This window comes from Leptopilina boulardi, unplaced genomic scaffold (genome assembly GCF_019393585.1).
Source record: "Leptopilina boulardi isolate dan_hultmark-lab unplaced genomic scaffold, ZJU_Lbou_2.1 LbouV2_150, whole genome shotgun sequence".
In the NCBI taxonomy this organism is placed as follows: Eukaryota; Metazoa; Arthropoda; class Insecta; order Hymenoptera; family Figitidae; genus Leptopilina; species Leptopilina boulardi.
In genome coordinates this window covers 1,415,115-1,433,743 of record NW_026137697.1, presented here as the reverse complement: position 1 = coordinate 1,433,743, position 18,629 = coordinate 1,415,115, and the positions used below count along the sequence as shown (strand labels likewise).

General features: G+C 29.0%; 1 protein-coding gene across 3 annotated transcripts in view; it reads right to left on the bottom strand.

Moving 5' to 3' along the window:
* LOC127276575 (putative polypeptide N-acetylgalactosaminyltransferase 9) overlaps positions 1-18,629 on the bottom strand; it is a 125,211-nt gene that overhangs the window by 15,719 nt on the left and 90,863 nt on the right. For all 3 annotated transcript variants that reach the window (XM_051297105.1, XM_051297107.1, XM_051297106.1), the window contains one exon: positions 1,460-1,629. In XM_051297105.1, coding sequence (XP_051153062.1) covers positions 1,460-1,629 — 170 coding nt within the window. The remainder of the gene's footprint in view (positions 1-1,459; positions 1,630-18,629) is intronic.

Here is an 18,629-nt window from a genome sequence, read left to right as displayed (position 1 = left end):
CTTTTTTTTTTTTTGGGGTATAGATAGGTGGATTTAAATAGAAGAATGCTATTATACGTTCTATTCGACCATTAAAATCTGTCCCTTTTATTTCAGATTCGGCTGAGTCTCCGGGATTTAATTAAAAAGCATATAGACCATTCTCACGTCCATCCAATTACGCTCACCTAATTAATTCCATTTTGTTCTTCATACACTTTCAAGCGAGCACAATAATATATAGGGGAAATACATATATACATATTTCTAAGGGTATAAGGAGAAATATACATATATTCGCATTTGGACATTGAGAAAGTGAATAATATTTAAAAAAAAAAAAAAAAAAGTGATGAAAAAGATGACGGAACAAAATGAATGGAAAAAAGGAGATTAATTTGCATGCAATCAACACGATAAAATGAAATTCCAAATGGTAAAAAGAATTTCTCAGGGTTTTTTTTTTTCAATTTAAGGAAAAATTAAAGAAAGATATTTCGTTATACAAAACGGAAAGAGAGAGAAAAAAAAGAAGAATTTTTAAAAATAAATTCTATTTAATTAATGTCTTGGAGTTAATGTATGAATTAACAACGTTAAAGCAAAATTCACCAAAAATAAAATAATTTGAGAATTTAACAAAAAGCATTTATAATTATTAATTTCTATTTGTTTTTTTATTTTTTATTTATCATTTTAATTATTTTATTTATTATTTTATTTATTATATATTTTTTTTCGATTATTGTACTATATTTTTTTGTTCATATACACTGAAAAAAAAAATTATTTGATTCAAATAATCAACTTGACTATTATCAAATAAATATTTACTTAAACCAACTAATTTTTATTTAAATTAGATAAACTGTATTTGGAGCAATAATTTCTGTATTTGAAACAACCACCATTTAAAAAATAATAATAATAATAATAATAATAATAAAATAATAAATACAAAATAAATTATTATATTATTAATTATTAATAAATATTTCTTTGATAATAGTCAAGTAACCGATTATTTGAATCAAGTAATCAACTTGACTATTATCAAATAAATAGTTACTTAAACCAACTAATTTTTATTTAAATTAGATAAACTATATTTGGAGCAATAATTTCTGTATTTGAAACAACCACCATTTAAATTATAATAATAATAATAATAATAATAATAATAATAATAATAATAATAATAATAATAATAATAAAATAATGAATACAAAATAAATTATTATATTATTAATTATTAATTATTATTATTATTATTATTAATTAATTAATTTATTATTAATAAAATATTTCTTTGATAATAGTCAAGTAACCGATTATTTGAATCAAATAATTTTTTTTCAGTGGTAAAAAAATGAATGTTACTAAAATTTTTTTTTTTTTTTGTATTTTTTTGTAAAAATGAAATTGAAATTTTGTCTGAAATTTAAATTTAAATTGTAAATGAAAAAAAAATGTTACTTACGCATATCTGAAAAATCGTCAACTAAAATTATTTCCTTAATAAGATGATCGGGTGATCGATCAAGAACAGAGTGCACAGTTCTCAGCAAAACTGACCAAGCTTCATTGTGGAAACATATAACAACAGCTGTTGATGGAAGCTCTTTTCGATATCTACCGGGTTCCTTGCACCTAAAACAAAAAAAATTAAAATATTTTAATTTACATGTAAATAAATAAAGCGAAAAAAATAAATAAATTTGATTAATATAAGAAATAATGAATAATAAAAAATAATAATAAATAATAATAAATAAATAATAAATAAATAATAAATAAATAAAGAAATAAATAAATTAAATTAATAAATAAATTTAATAAAATAAATTTTTTTTTTAAAATAGATATTTAAAATTAGAAATTACTTTAAAAAAAAAAGAGAGATGTCAATTTTCTGCTAACATAATTTGTAAATTAAATTCAACTCCACGTGTGGAATATAGCCAAGAAATTTTTCTTATCGAAAATTTTTTCGATCCAGACGTTCATAATATTATCGCATCCGTATTTTCTCGTTTTCATAGATATTCGACTTGGCCTCTTTCTTTTCATACGATAATATCCACGATATATCAAAATTTTTATTGTCGGGATACTTAGATGCGGGGAATTTATGTGAAAACGCGTACAATAATATATATAGTAAACGAATTTAAAAAAGAAAATGCATTTAAAAAGTGCAAGAAAAATATTACGAGAAAATTGACCATAGACCATTAATTTTTTTTTAAAATAAATCAAAAAATATTTCTTTTTAAATACGATTTACTGCAATAATTTCTTTTATAAAATATTTTTCAAAATAAAATAGAAATTTTATTTTGAGAAATATTAATTTTTGGTTAAAAAAAAAAGAAAAAGAAAAAGGTGTACATATATCTAAGAAAAGTGAGGATCTATACATGTCGAAAAGTCTCACGGGGACTTGGCAAACGAGGAACATGTTGTCGGCTGGGTTGGACAGAAATTCCATATGCATCACATAAATTCCCAAGAGGAATAGGCAATAGCACCCCTGCTTTGTATATATACCCATAACGATCTTCAGGCACTAACACCAAACACCTATAGCTCTGCTAGCAGAGCGAAACGTTGCAATCTCATTCATATTCGACCTCCTTTATTGACTTTGCTGACGTCACACATATCTTTGAACCATAAAATTTTCAAAACTTCAGATTCAAAATAATTTCATTTTTTTTTCTTCTTAAAAACAAAAATTTTACCTTTTTTTTTTAGAAAAAAAAAATTATTTCCAACTTGATATTTAAATATAAATATAATTTATTAAGCTTCAGCCTTTTGGCCCAAAAGTGGACTTGATCCAACTTGATATTTATAAATAATCCATTTTTTATATTAATATTTGCAAAAATAATTGAGATTCCTGATGAATAATAATATTTTCGTATATATATATAACTTAATTAAAAATTGATGAACGATTAATTTCAATAAACTGAAAATAAATCATTGTAGAATAATAATGTTTTGCATATGTATAACTTAATTAAAAACCGATTAATCATTAGTTTCAAAAATAAAGATATTAAAATATCTTAATTATTCCAAAAATCACTAATTAGAATTTTTAATTTCAAAAGAATTTTATTAATAATTTTTTTTTTTTTTTTTAAATTTTCATTTTTCAAATTATTGATTTGATTCGAATTTTTAAATGACAGAAATTTTCAAATCGCAGAATTTTAATTTGTCCGAATTTTTAATTAATAGAATTTAAAATGAAATGATTTTTTAATTTATCTGAATTTTTATTTCTACGAATTTTAAGACACCGAATTTTTTTATTTGTCCGAATTTTTAATTAATAGAATTTAAAACGAAATGAATTTTAATTTATCCGAATTTTTATTTCTACGAATTTTAAGACACCGAATTTTTTTATTTGTCCGAATTTTTAATTAATAGAATTTAAAACGAAATGAATTTTAATTTATCCGAATTTTTATTTCTACGAATTTTAAGACACCGAATTTTTTTATTTGTCCGAATTTTTAATTAATAGAATTTTAAGACGTCCGAAATTACAAATGTTCGGACAGAAATATTTTGGCGCTTTTTTTTAAATTATTGACCAATTATAGAAATTATCAGAGAAAATCGTGATTGGTCAATTTAAAAAAAAAATGCTCCAAAATCTTTTTATCGATTGTAAGTTTGGAAGCGACTGAAAATTTAGTGTCTTAATATTCTATTAAATTAAAAATACGAACAAATTAAAATTCGGTGCCTTATATAATTCTATTAATTTAAAAATTCAAACAAATTAAAATTCGGTGCCTTATACAATTCTATTAATTTAAATATTCGGACAAATTAAAATTTGATGCCTTATAATTCTATTAATTCAAAAATTCAGACAAATTGAAATTTCTGTCAAAAATTCGGACAAATAAAAATTCGGTGCCTTATATAATTTTATTAATTTATTATTATGACAAATTAAAATTTGATGCCTTAAAATTCTATCAATTAAAAATTCGGACAAATTAAAATTCGGTGCCTTATATAATTTTATTAATTTATTATTCGGACAAATTAAATTTCGATGCCTTAAAATTCTATCAATTAAAAATTCGGACAAATTAAAATTCGATGCCTTAAAATTCTGTTAGTTTAAAAATTCGGACAAATTAAAATTCGGTGCCTTATATAATTCTATTAATTTAAATATTCGGACAAATTAAATTTTGATGCCTTAAAATTCTATTAATTTAAAAATTCGGACAAATTGAAATTTCTGTCAAAAATTCCGTGCCTTAAAATTCTATTAATTTAAAAATTCGGACAAATTAAAATTCGATGCCTTAAAATTCTATTAATTTAAAAATTCGGACAAATTAAAATTTGATGCCCTAAAATTCTATTAATTTAAAAATTCGGACAAATTAAAATTCGATGCCTTAAAATTCTATTAATTTAAAAATTCGGACAAATTGAAATTTCTGTCAAAAATTCGGACAAATTAAAATTCGGTGCCTTAAAATTCTATTAATTTAAAAATTAGGACAAATTAAAATTCAGTGAATTGAAAGTTCTGTCATTTAAAAAATTCGAATTAGATAAAATTCGAATTTGTTAAATAAAAATTCGTAATTCAGAAAATCTATTAAATATTAATTCGAAAATTCGTCGAAAAATTCATTATTTTTAATAAAATATTTTTAAAAACAAAAAAATTCGAATTTATTATTCTTATGGGAAATTCATGCACCCCATTATAATCGGTTATTATTATCAAATAAATTATTTGTTACAAAAATTAATATTCAATTATTTAAATATTTATTGAAATTTAAATAATAAAAAATAAAATAAAAAAAAAGGAATAAAATCAGAAAAATTTCGTTATATCAGAAAAAGTGTGAAATTTGCACATTTCGACAAGATAATACCTATGACGAGAAAATTGACAATTTGACATATAAATAAAAAAAAAAAAAAAAAAAAAAAAAAAAAAAAAAAAAAAAAAATTGAATTTCGAGACGTGTGTGAAAAAAAAGAGTAGGATATGTTCTCTTTAAAGTCGCTATTAGTTGCGGTTTTGTGAAAAAGAGTGCAATATCGTGGATTTCGGTTAAAAGGACAAGGAATAAAAGATTGTAAGAAGAGAGCTTTAAAGTCGTGGCAGTTGATTGGTTGGGCTTTAGACATTCTTTGAAAAAGATTGTACCCAGAGAGTTTGGAGAGTGAGAGAGAGAGAGAGAGAGAGAGAGAGAGAGAGAGAGAGAGAGAGAGAGAGAGAGAGAGAGAGAGAGAGAGAGAGAGAGAGAGAGAGAGAGAGAGAGAGAGAGAGAGAGAGAGAGAGAGAGAGAGAGAGAGAGAGAGAGAGAGAAAGACAGTTTTCCTCTCCCAATAAGAAGCCCCAGTAACTTGGCTTGATTCCAAACAAGGAGTAATACCGACTCTTCAGTAAACTGACTTTGGGATGCAGCAGTTTCACAGTGTTTAACGAGCCCCATTGTCTCGAGATGTCGATAATTATGTTGGTTTTCTCGCAGTATATATCCTTTCGTACTAATTCAAGACAGGAAATCATCATATTGTCACACTAGAGTAGAAAAATTATTTTCTTCTTTCATTTTTAAATTGTAAATAAAAAAAATTAATTTCATTCAAATAATCTAATATTTACTTGGATCAAATAATTTTTACTTTTAAATAAATATATTTACTTCAAGTAAATATTTATTAGAATAATAAACGATTATTATTTTTATTTCAGTATTGTATCTAATTTTTTTTTCTCCTTTTTTGAAATTGTAAATAAAAAAAATTAATTTCATTCAAATAATCTAATATTTACTTGGATCAAATAATTTTTATTTTGAAATAAATATATTTACTTATTTATTTGAATAATAAACGATTATTATTTTTATTTCAGTATTCTATCTAATTTTTTTTCTCCTTTTTTGAAATTGTAAATAAAAAAAAAATTGTAGGTATATATCTATTTTTTTTTCAAAGTTAATTGATCCATATGCGGCATATATGTATATATATGTTTGTAGAAATGTTGATATAGCGAAATTTCGGATCAAAGTTATATGATTAAACTTTGAATTAACTTAGTAATGAAGCAAAACTCAATGAAGATATACGATGATGGCAAAATGTTTTTTTTTTTAATTTAAAAAAAATAAGCTAAGATAATATTTGTGAAAAAAATTGAAAAATATTTAACAAGCAAAAAAAAATATTATAATTAAATCAATTATTTTACAATGAAAAAATTTATTTAAAATAAAATTTATTTAAAATAAAATTTATTTATAAATATTTCTTTAAAAAAATCCTCAACTTTAAAAAATTAGCATAAAAAATAAAAAATTGACTAATTATCAATAAAGGATACAATTTAGTTGTTTTTTTCCTTTAAAACAAATTAAAAGAGTGTTTCATGGAAAGAAATTAATTGGTCTAGCACACACACACACACATACCGTTATTAGTAGATTCTCTTGAAATTACCCGCGATGCTTCAAGCGCACAATGATTAATGTCTCGGCATTGCCAACTTTCTCGCACTGAAGATTAATACCAGAAATGGTAGACAAGCGGAGGAAACTAGAAAGGAAAATTTTAAAGCCACGCGGCGATAGTTTGTCTTTTGCGCGCACCGAGATATTGTACAGCAAAACTCGAAATTCTCCTGTCCGTATATATATATATATATACATACATATATATAATTTCTCCTAAAACCCCTTTACCACTGTCATCGCATAGCTTTCAACAAATATATATATTAATGAAGACATGAAACTTCTCATTTCCCGTGTGTTTGTTCCGTGACAACAAATTATATTATATATACAAATTTCCAATAATATAAACTTAATTTAAAAAAAATTTTTTTTGAAAACAAAAAAATTTTCTAAATAAAAATTGTAAATAAACTAGCAAAATTAAACGCGCGCAAGCGCGTCAAATTTAGTACTTAATTGTTTGTTATAAAAAAATTAAAGATTAATATTATCAAAAATAATTTAATTTATTAGAATATTATTACATTATTACATATTAAATAATAATAATGAAAATTATATGTTTACAGGCCTTGGATTATACGACTTTTTCCGACTTTTTTCAAAAATACGACATTTATCGACTTATTTTAATAAAACGCGACATTTTTTTTTTACATTTGAAAAAAAATGGAAATAAAATACATTTTTTTTAGTATAAAATGTAGATCTTCTTCAGATCTTCTTTAATTCAATTATTTAACAAATTTTGAACTAAAATGATTCTTCACTAAATTAATTATTTTTAATAATTTTAATGAAATATACATCACAAATTCAATTATATCAAAATTATTATTCAAATTAAAATTTTTATGAAATTTAACAATTGTTTATAATTTAAAAAAAAATATCACAATAAAATTGAATTATTTTTTAAAAAGTTTCAATTCAAAATAAACTAAAATTCAATTATTACCCGAAATTTAAATTCAAAATCAATTAAAAATCCAATAATTATCCAAAATTTTCAATTTAAAATTTAATTATTTACCAAGTTTTCAATTTAAAAATGAAATAAAATTCAATTATTTTCTAAAATTTCTATTCAAAATTAATTATTTAAATTTTCAATCAAGAATGAACTTAAATTAAATTATTATCCAAAATTTCAATTGAAATTCAATTATTTTCTAAAATTCCAATTTAAAATCAACTAAAATTCAATTCTAATCAAAAATTTTAATTATAAATTAATTAAAATTCAATTTTTTTCAATAATTTCAATTCAAAATCAACTAAAATTTAATTATTTTCCAAATTTAAATTCAAAATCAACTAAAAGTTAACTAAAATACAATTATTTTTCAAAATTTTAATTGTAATTCAAATATTTTCAAAATTTTCCAAAATTTCAATTCAAAATAAACTAAAGTACTATTATTTTCAAAAATTTCAATTCAAAATAAACTGAAGTACTATTATTTTCAAAAATTTCAATTCAAAATCAACTAAAATTCAATTTTTTTCTAAATTTCAATTCAAAATTAACTAAAATTTGACTAAAATATAATTATTTTCCAAAATTTTAATTGAAATTCAATTATTTAAAAAATTTTCAATTTAAAATCAATCACTTACTTTCAATTGAAAATGAACTGAAATTCAATTATTTTCCAAATTTAAAATCAATTCAAATTTCATTATTCTCAAAAATTTGAATTCAAAATTAATTGAATTTTCAATAATTTGAATTTAAAAGCATCTAAAATTTAATTATTTCTAAAATTTTTCATCGAAATTTTTTTTTTTTAAATTTAATAATTTCAATTATAACTCTAAGGAAATTCAATTATTTTTAACTATTTTTAATAATATTCTTTGAAAATTCAACTATCTGAAATCATTTTTCAATTAAAAATTAATTTCAAATTATTGTATTTTGTCCGCATTTTCTAATAAATTTTTAGTGAAATCATCTAAAATTTTAATTACAAAACACTTAAAGTTTCAATTAATTTCAAAAATCTCAATTTTAAATCTTTGAAAATTCAATTAAATTTAAAAAATATTTTCCCAAAAATTGTTTGATAAATTATTTTTAATTTTGTAAAATTTAATAATTGTTTGAAAATTAACAATAACTTTTGAAATTTAATTATTTCTAAAAATTTCAACTTTAACCCTTCGAAAAGGATTATTATTAAAAAAAAATTTTTTATTTAAAAATCTGTAAAATATTTTTGTTAAAATAAAAAACAAATCCACTTTTTTTTTGAAATATAAATCGACTAAAACGACTTTTTTGTGTCTTTAAGTTGATTCGAGGCCTGTGTTTTTATAATTAATATTTAATAAGTATTCGTTGGCCCCTGGTACCTTAAAAATTAATTTTTAAAAATAAATTTTTTTCAAATTACTATCTTGTACGAAATTTCCTGGCGCATCTTTTTTCTCATCATAAATTTTTTGTACAATTTTTGAATTAATATACAACTTTTAAAAAAATTTCGTTGATAAACGTTGTGTACTTCAGCATCGTGAATTGAATTTTCGAATTTGGAATTTTAAAGAAACTTATTCCGAAATTTGGAAACACAATTATAAAACTTTGGCAAAAATGAGAAAAAGAATTGTCAAAATTTGACACGTCATAAGATTACTATTAAAAAAAAAAAACACGTGAAATCAGAAAAGGCCAACTTCAAGTTAGGACAGAAGGATAGACCAAGCATTTTATTATTATAAATAAATAATAATAAATTAGAAATAAATAAAATTTTAAATAACTGTTGATTTTAAAAAAATTTTAAAACGTATTTTTGTATATATATTCCGGAATGATATATTCATCTAAAAGGAAAATATAAATTATTAATGAAATTTTAAATATTTCAACTTTTTGCCAACAACGCGCTGGAAAACAACAGTTTCATCCGAGATTTCAAGCTGAATAATTAAAATTATTTACGTCCGACGCAACGAACAATCCAACGTAATTACGCACGCACCGGCTAATTAATTAATAACTCACCCTTAATCCTTTCCTGAAAATGCAAAAGCTTCCTGAAAATTTAATTAACTCATTTTTTGGGGTTCCTGGTACATATTTTTTTTTTTTTTTTTTTAAATTAAAATTTAAATATTCTCTTAATATAATAAAATTTTTGTCATACATATATTAAAATATTAATTATATATATACTTCGACCGAGAGTTCATTTGCATCTATGACCAACGATGACTGGAGCGAGAAGCAAATTTTTATTCTAATTTTTTTTTTGTATTATCAAATATCAAATTGAGTATATAAATTTATTTCAAATATGGAGACGGAATATAATAAAGACCGCACTCTCACAGTCAATTATAGAAATTGTATTGAAAAAAAAAAAAATCATTTGAGGTTTGCAAAATATTTACATTCAATTTAAATTGAATAAAACCGTTTTATAAACCCACAAAGTCGATAACAATTAATTAATATTGTTGAATCTACAATTTACCACTGAAAATATAATCTCTTGAATTACAATTATTAACTTGTTTATGGAGCTTAATATTCGGTTTACCTTTATTAATATTTAATATTATTATAATTATTATTCATTATATTTATTATTATAAATTTATTATTATTATATTTATAATTATTTATTTTATTATTCATTAATGTAATAAAAAATTTTATTTTTTTTTTTTTTTTTTTTTTTTTTTTGCTTAGGGAATATTGGGAAAATCTGTATACAGATACCTTGGCTTCCGCATGCCAAGGTTATGTGGGGTTGGTAAAAAAAAAGGAGAACAATAAACAAAATAAGCTGGCGAACTACTACCAGCCCCGACCCACTAAAACCCGTCAACCCTTCTTGGGAGCCCTTTGATCCACCCTCGGTACTGTCGTGAAGACTTTTGCCTTCGAGGGTGGCGCTCCAACTCTGTCGCAAAAGCGACTTCGTCCATTCCTGCGGACTTCCTGCGTTATCAATTTTAAAACAAAATCAATGTCAAGCGGAATCAACAGCACACCAGAAAAGAAAACAATAAAGAGTCAAGAAATAAAAAATAAATTAAACAAGTCAAAAATAAAATTGTAAAAAGACAGATGAACAAACAAAATATAACATAAAACTGTAAAAAGACTACAATAAATAAATAAATAAATAAACAGAAAATTGTAAAAAGACAATAAAAGACAAAATAAATAAATAAACAGAAAATTGTAAAAAGACAATAAAAGGACAAAATAAATAATAAAATAAACAAATAAATAAATAAAAACTGTACACTGTCAATTTCGCCTATCTGCGGCCATCGAGATCCTTTCTCATCATAACAGAGATGATAAAGGTCTCGATGAGCCGCCAGTTTTCCTGGGACTGGATCATCAGCGATACCATGTTCTCCGGTGTAACTGTAGTGTTTACAGCGGTGAACATGGCCTGCCTCTCCAAGTCCCATTGACTGCAGGCAAAGAGGGTGTGCTCTGCGTTGTCCACAGGGAACTGGCAGTAAGCACACGCCTCACTCTCTTTCTTCTTAAAGCGCTGCAGGTACGAATTAAAACATCCGTGACCTGTCAGCGCTTGCGTCAAGTAGTAGGAGACCTCTCCATGGTTCCTACTTAACCAAGTGGCGAGTGTCGGTATAAGGCGATAAGTCCATCGACCTTTTACCTCCCCGTCCCATCTTTGTTGCCATTTTTCGACGAGCCTGTGCCTCGCTTCGAAGCGGATGCGGTCCTTGCTGGGTCGATCTTCCTCTTCAGAGGAATTCGCCTCTTTGAGAAGGAGGATAATTTCCTCCCTCTCAAGCGCCAAAAGATCTGCTGGCGGGACACTTGCAAGGACCTGCACAGCGCTCGTAGATACTGTCCGATAAGCAGAGGCGATACGTGAAGTAATGCACCTCTGCGCGGACAGCATCTTTTTACAGATGGTTGAACATCTGTTTGTTCTCAGGGAGGGGGCCCACGCTGGCGCTGCGTAAAGCAGCTTAGCGTGGGCGACACTCGCCACCAGTCTCCTTTTCTTTTCACGGGGGCCTCCAACATTTGGCATCACCCGTGCTAAATTAGCCGCACATTCGATCGCCTTGTTCGACGCCGTAGCCATGTGCTGATGGAAGTTTAACCTTCCATCCAGTTCCACACCAAGGTACTTTATCTGTCTCCTCCACTTGACCTCGAATTCGTCTATCACGATTCGTGGGGATTTATAACCACGTCTGTCTGTGACCAGCAATGCTTCGGTCTTTTCCAGGGCCATTTGAAGACCTCTGGTTTCCAGCCAGCATTTTGCTAGCCGCAGACATTCGTTCACCAATGTCCCCAGAGCTTCCGCCGAGTCGGCAGTGCACACGATCAACGCGTCGTCCGCAAAGCCGACGATCACCGCACCTTCGGGCAGGTCCATTCTCAGGAAGTCATCATAAGATACATTCCATAAAAATGGTCCTACCCTCGAGCCTTGAGGGGCCCCACGCTGCATCTCTTCCTTGAGAATGCAGGTGTCTCCCTCGTAAATAACCCACCTGTCGCTTAGATAATTATCCATTATCCGCAACAGGTAGGGCGGTATACCCTTCTGTATCATCGACTCGATGAGATCTTCCCATCTCGCGGAATTGAACGCGTTCCGTATGTCGATTGCTACCAACGCGCAGAAGCTCTTCTTCTTATCTGGACCCAATTTGTTTTTCCCTTCTCTGGCGAGGTCCACAACTGCCTTTATGGCATCAACTGTGGACCGACCTTTGCGGAATCCAAATTGGTTATCGGATAGACTATTCTCTCCGGTCAAGTGAGATTGCATTCTCTGCAGAACCATGTCCTCTAGAAGTTTGCCCATCGTATCCAACAGGCATATAGGCCTGTAGGATGAGACCTTATCTAGAGGTTTGTCACCCTTTCTTAGGAGGACTAGCCTTTGCCTCTTCCAGTCTGGAAAGAACTCTCCTCTATCTAGGCAGCGATTGAAGATGTCCAGCAAAATCTGGGGGGAAGCAACAATCACCTCTTTTAGGATCTTGTTGCTTATCCCATCGATTCCAGGCGCCTTGCCTGTCTTCAATCTTCTACCTGCTGATTCCAATTCTTCAAGAGTAAAGAGTTCTTCCTCTGTGACTACGCAAGAACTCCAGTCCTTCCTAAGCCACGGCTCTGCAGGAGGAAACAGGGCTTTTATTACCTTTCTGACCCAATCGGGATTGTCCAGGCCGGGGGTCTTTTGCCTCGTTACTAATTTCTTAGTAACGATTTTAAAAGCCAGACCCCATGGGTCCTTCTCGACGTCCTCGATTAGGTCCTTCCAGCTACGGCGTCGCGACGCGCGGATCTCTTTGCTGAGGTTCTTTTTGGCCTCCTTGTATGCTTCCTTGAGCAAGGGATCTCCCTTAGATCGGGTATATGTCCTTCTTGCTCTGAAACATGCCTTTCGCAAGGAGGCCAACCTTTCTGACCACCAGTGCAAGGATCTCTTCTTGGGGAATGTGCCGTTGCGACGCGGCATTGACGCATCGCAGGCGGTGACGATTATATTTCTCACCGCCCGCACTTCCCCATCAAGACTGTTCGGCCTCCTTACCCAGCCCAACTCTTGAATTAAGCGGGCTTCTAGAAGGGACTGGCCGAACTTCTCCTTGTCGAGTCTCTTAGTGTTCCACGAGGGGCTTTTTCGACTAGGAGCTTCCTGTCTTCTGCCTCCTCGTGTGTCTCCCACTGAAACTGAGAACTCGATGTACTGATGGTCACTTGCGGTATAATCCTCAGAGACCCGCCAGTCGCTTATGCGGCTAATCAAATGAGACGATGCGATCGTCAAATCTATGATTGATCCGATCGTGTCTCTTCTGAAAGTCCACGACTTTCCTTGATTGACAACTATTAAATTGTTCCTGGAGACCATTTCTGCAATCATTATACCTCTTTTATCGAGCCTAGTCTCTCCCCACTCTGGAGACTTTGCATTAAAGTCTCCTGTGACGAGGACATCCAGCCTGGATTCCCTAAGGCTCGATTCTAGGTTATCAATGTCTGATTCGAAGTCCGACAGTGGATCGTTCGGAGAGAAATAGCAGCTATACATTCGTATTTCCGCCACCTCAACCCAAACAAATCCACTGTTCGTCTCCAGGAACCTGTCAATCCTTAATGCAGGATTGCACACCTGCACAGCTGCCCTGCCAGACCTATCCTGGTACCAAGGAGCGAGATCGTTCTTTCTATGCTGCTCACTGCAGAACAGAACATCCACTCCCTGTTCCCTTGCTGTCTGCATTAGAAGGGACTGTGCGTCCCTACAGGTATGCAAATTGACCTGCAGAAACTTTAAGGGTTTGCCCTTTTAAGCTTCTGCAGCTCTTCCTTGTAAACGGGACACGATGTTTTTCCGGCAACATGATCTGTGTCTACCTTGCCTAAGTCTGAGCATGTTAAGCACTTCGGTTTCTTAACTTCGCACTTTTTAGCGAAGTGACCCTCTCCGCCGCATCTCCGACAGTTTTTAGTTCTGTCGGGGCCTTTGCAGGTTCGGGTCACGTGTCCATAAACCATGCACTTTTGGCACCTAGCCACTTCTACATGCTCCCTAATTGGGGCATTAATCCATCCAATGTGGATTTTGCCCAACTTAAGCAAGGTATCACAATCCGCGTCAGGAAGACGGATTAATGCTGCCATTACTCCACCAAAGCGTGGCAAAAGTCGACACTCAATGTCCAGGTCGGACTTTCCCAACTTGCCCCTCAAGGCCGAAACCACATCATCCTCGGTGGTGGTTTCATCGAGATCTCTGATCTCGATGGTCTTTTTATTTACCAGGGCCCTAACCTCGGCTTTGTCAGACAGAGCCGAGGTAAGTGCCCGGGCGAACTTTGAGGTCTCTCCTCCTTTCTTGACCACAACGAGGACTTCGTTGTTGAGGGTCCTTCTTACTTTTAAAACCTCGGTACCGATTTCTTCCGGTTTAACCGAGGTTTTCATGACTTTCAGGATTTCGGCGTAAGAATCTTTATCTCTCGCCGAAATCCTGACTGCCTCCGTGTTCCTGGGCCTTGAAGAGCGCTTCGGGGCCTCTGCTCTTTTTTGGGCCTTCTTTTTCCGAGCCCTCTTCTTTTTATTAACGGCAAGAACAAAGCCATCGCCGTCTTTTTTCACGCCTACCCTATCGGCAGCCACTTCAGCACGCGAAACAACACTTTCTTGCACCTGAGAGATAAGGGTTTTGTCAGGAGCATCGCTGCTCTTGACCCTCTTCTCTCTAGGCGTCGAAGTCTGCTGCCTTGCATCCGGGCTTCCGCCCTCCCGATGTCGCTTTCTAGCTTCACTAAGAGGGTGCTGAAGGTTAGAAGACTTCATTGTCAGCAAAGATGTTTTGACGTTTCCTTTGGGCGGCTCGGAGACCTTAAAGGGTTCGTTTATAAATCGCAGGTTACTGCGAATTATTTCGAACGCCTTCTCCAGAGCCGTCAAACCGTCTTGAACATCCTTGCTGATGTTCTTCTGCCGTTTGCACGCCTGACGCATGCTGTCCAATACTTTCGGTATTGTTTTTAACTGCTCAGCAACATTCGACTCGAAGTTGCTGGCTTCACCTTCCCTAAACCTTGATGTCTCACTTACCGCAGAACCCAAGGAGTCCAGTCCTGCAGTCTTGTTGTTGCATGATGCCGACACTTGGGAGCCAACAAGCCCACTCCCAACAGCGCCGTTGTTGAGGGATCCGACCACCTCAACGACCATATTTTCAATTGGTCCCATTATCATAATTTTTTTTCCATTTGGTTTATTTGGTCAGGGAACCACCCTGGTTACTGGTTGTCCTTTAGTGAAAAGCCCCACCACCACGACAAGGTCTGCCAAGGATATCCATGATAATTTTATTTAAATATTTTTGAAAATAATTATATTTTGTAGCTGAAAAAATAATTTTTTAATTTATTTATTAGTATAAAATGTTGAAAGGGAAAATTTTTTTTGAAGAATGAAAATTTTGCGATATGATATAGTTGACGTTAGTGGTTAGAAAAAAACTGGCAAGCATTTCTTCTTGAATCCCTCTATATATATACATATATATATATATTTCATCAATTCGAAATCTTTTTTTTTTTGACTCTTTTATATTATTTTTCTCGACAGATTGGATTTCGTCGAATACCTTCTCTCCAATTTGCGATGAGCACACCGACTGTGCAAACGGGTGTCAGCAAAATCGGGACCTGACATGCACGAATGATTCGAACCAACGGCATAATGCGGGTAATGAGAAAAAGAGAGAAAGAGAAAAATAGAAACCAAAAGCTTGGAAACCGGTTGAAAAAAAAAAATTCTGAAAAAAAATAAGTTCCAATAAAAAATAATCTACAAATGTAACGAATTAAGTTTTATATGGATGAATTGAAACAAATTTGCTTCTTTTGCGAAAAAAAAAGAAATTTTTTTTTTTATGAAATTATTAATTATTAAAATGAAGAAAAAAGAAATTATTTTTTTTTTTTCAAAATTCTTTGAAAACTTGAGCCAAATTTTCCACCATAACAAATTTATGCAAAAATTCACTAAAGAAGAGAATAATTTAACTTCTAATTAACTCAAGAAAGTAAATTATATCTTTTTTTTTTGTCATTACTAAATTTCCGCATAACTTTTAATTACTTTGATTCAAATAAAAAAATAAAAAAATGGGAAAAATATTTTCGCCTACCAACAAAATTTTTCAAAATTAAATTTATATTTGTATTGTATTGCAAAATTGTATTTTTACCAAAAAATTTATTTTTATAAAACTCGTTTTACTTGACCAAAGAGTCGGTTAAGAAGAAATAGTATGTAATTCTGAACAGCTCTGTTAATCCTCAGAGAATAGCTTCATAAAGTGTTTCGAAATTACTTGTCGCTCCCGTTTTAACTTTTAAGCCCTTGAATTATAGAAACTTTTGAAACAAAACAAAAGAATAAATTTATAAATAAAACTATATTGTCTAAGAAAAAAAATTTTTTTAATTTTTTTAAGGGTCAAATATATTTTTTTTCTACCTGTACTAAATAATTGATTATAAAAGGGAAAAATTTATCTTTAAATAAATTAAAATTAATAATATATATAATAATAATAATAATAATAATAATAATAATAATATAATAATAATAATAATAATAATAATAATATAAAATAATATATTAAAATTAATATATATAAAAAAATCGATAGAATCTAGGGGTAAAATATATTTTTTTAATTTTTGCTAAAAAATAATTATAATATTATTTATTATTAATAATTAAATTAAATAATATTATAAAAAACTAACGATTATCATGAAACAATAAATAATGTTGAAAATAAATTTTTTTCATGTGCTATAAAACAAGTGAAACTTATCATCTTGGATATATAGTTTGTAAGCTCACTAAGGTCCAGCTATCTATTCAGAAAAAGTTTCTTTGTAAATTTTATTGGAATAAAATACTTTTCTATATAAGCTCAAGAAGTTCTTATCTCTATGTATCCCAGACATATATAGATAAAGTTATACTCCTAAGGGTGAGGCTGTGCTGCCTGGTGTATCAAGTAATTTCGTGCGTGCCTCGAATTGTATCCCCGATTCTCTATCAAAGGCGGCTCGAACTCTCTTTACTGCGGTGGTTGGATATACGTGCAGATGAGCTCTTGAACTTTTGCCCAAAGGTAGTATACCGATTCGTAACAGATCAGAGGAGAGCTAACTTATATATATATAAAGGGAGATCTCTATCCAAAAAAAAAAAAAAAAAATTCCAACACAATTTTCTTCTACAAAAAAAAAAAAAGTATTTGCAAAAAAAAAAATTTTTTTCTTAAAATAATTTTCTTTAAAAAAAAATTTTCTTATAAAAAATAATATTTGCTTGTAAAAAAAATGTTTGTCTTATTAAAAATTAATTTTCTTACAAAATAATTTTCTTATAAAACAAAAAATTTGCTTGTAAAAAAAAATTTCTTATAAAAATAATTTTCTTACAAAAAAAAATTTGTTTTATAAAAATAAATTTTTTTATAAAATAATTTTCTTACGAAAAAATTTTCTTTCTCAAAATTTGCTTGAAAAAAAAATTTCTTATAAAAATAATTTTCTTACAAAAAAAAATTTGTTTTATTAAAGTAAATTTTTTTATAAAATAATTTTCTTACAAAAAAATTTTCTTTCTCAAAATTTGCTTGTAAAAAGAATTTCTTATAAAAATAATTTTCTTACAAAAAAAAATTTGTTTTATTAAAGTAAATTTTTTTATAAAATAATTTTCTTACAAAAAAATTTTCTTTCTCAAAATTTGCTTGTAAAAAGAATTTCTTATAAAAATAATTTTCTTACAAAAAAATTTTATTTCTCAAAATTTGCTTGTAAAAAAAAATTTGTCTTATAAAAATAATTTTCTTGTAAAAAAAAAAAAAAAAATTGTTTTTATTCTAGAGTTGCACATTTTTCTCAACTCAATATGCGTGTGCGCGTTCAAATGCCTTTTTTCTCGAAGCTCAACTGAAAAAGTATTCATCGAATATATATATATATATATATCTATATGAAAAGATATATATCTATTTTTACTATTGAATTCGGGACGGATCGGTGGACAACGATGCGAAAGCATTTGGGTATTTATTTTCGCGACGAGTCTACTTTCAATTCTCTTCCTTCTCCTCTCTCTCTCTCTTTATACATATATATATATATATATTGATATACGTGCCAGAAACATTTTGCATTTTTCCAATTCAGCGCAAAATTCCGAGCAATGCAAAAGAATATAAAGTGAAAAACGTTGAGTTGGGATAAAAAGTTAAAAGGGATTTAGAAAAATGGAAGTTATATGCTTTTGCGCACAAAAGAAGCCAAAACCTAGCAAGCGACAATTTGTCAACGATTACTTTTGAGATGGCAAATATATATGAAGTACCAACAAAAATTTATCATTTTTTTTTTTTTTTCTAAAAAATAACAAAATTCAAAATAAATAATATTATTTAACTAAAAAAAAAATTTTTTTTAATTAACTCAAATATTGTAAAAATATCGTTGTATATAAGATCGACCGAAAAAAAAAATTCTATATCTCGCGTGAATTATTTGTGAAAAAAAAAAAAAAATTAAAAAGCGGCAAAA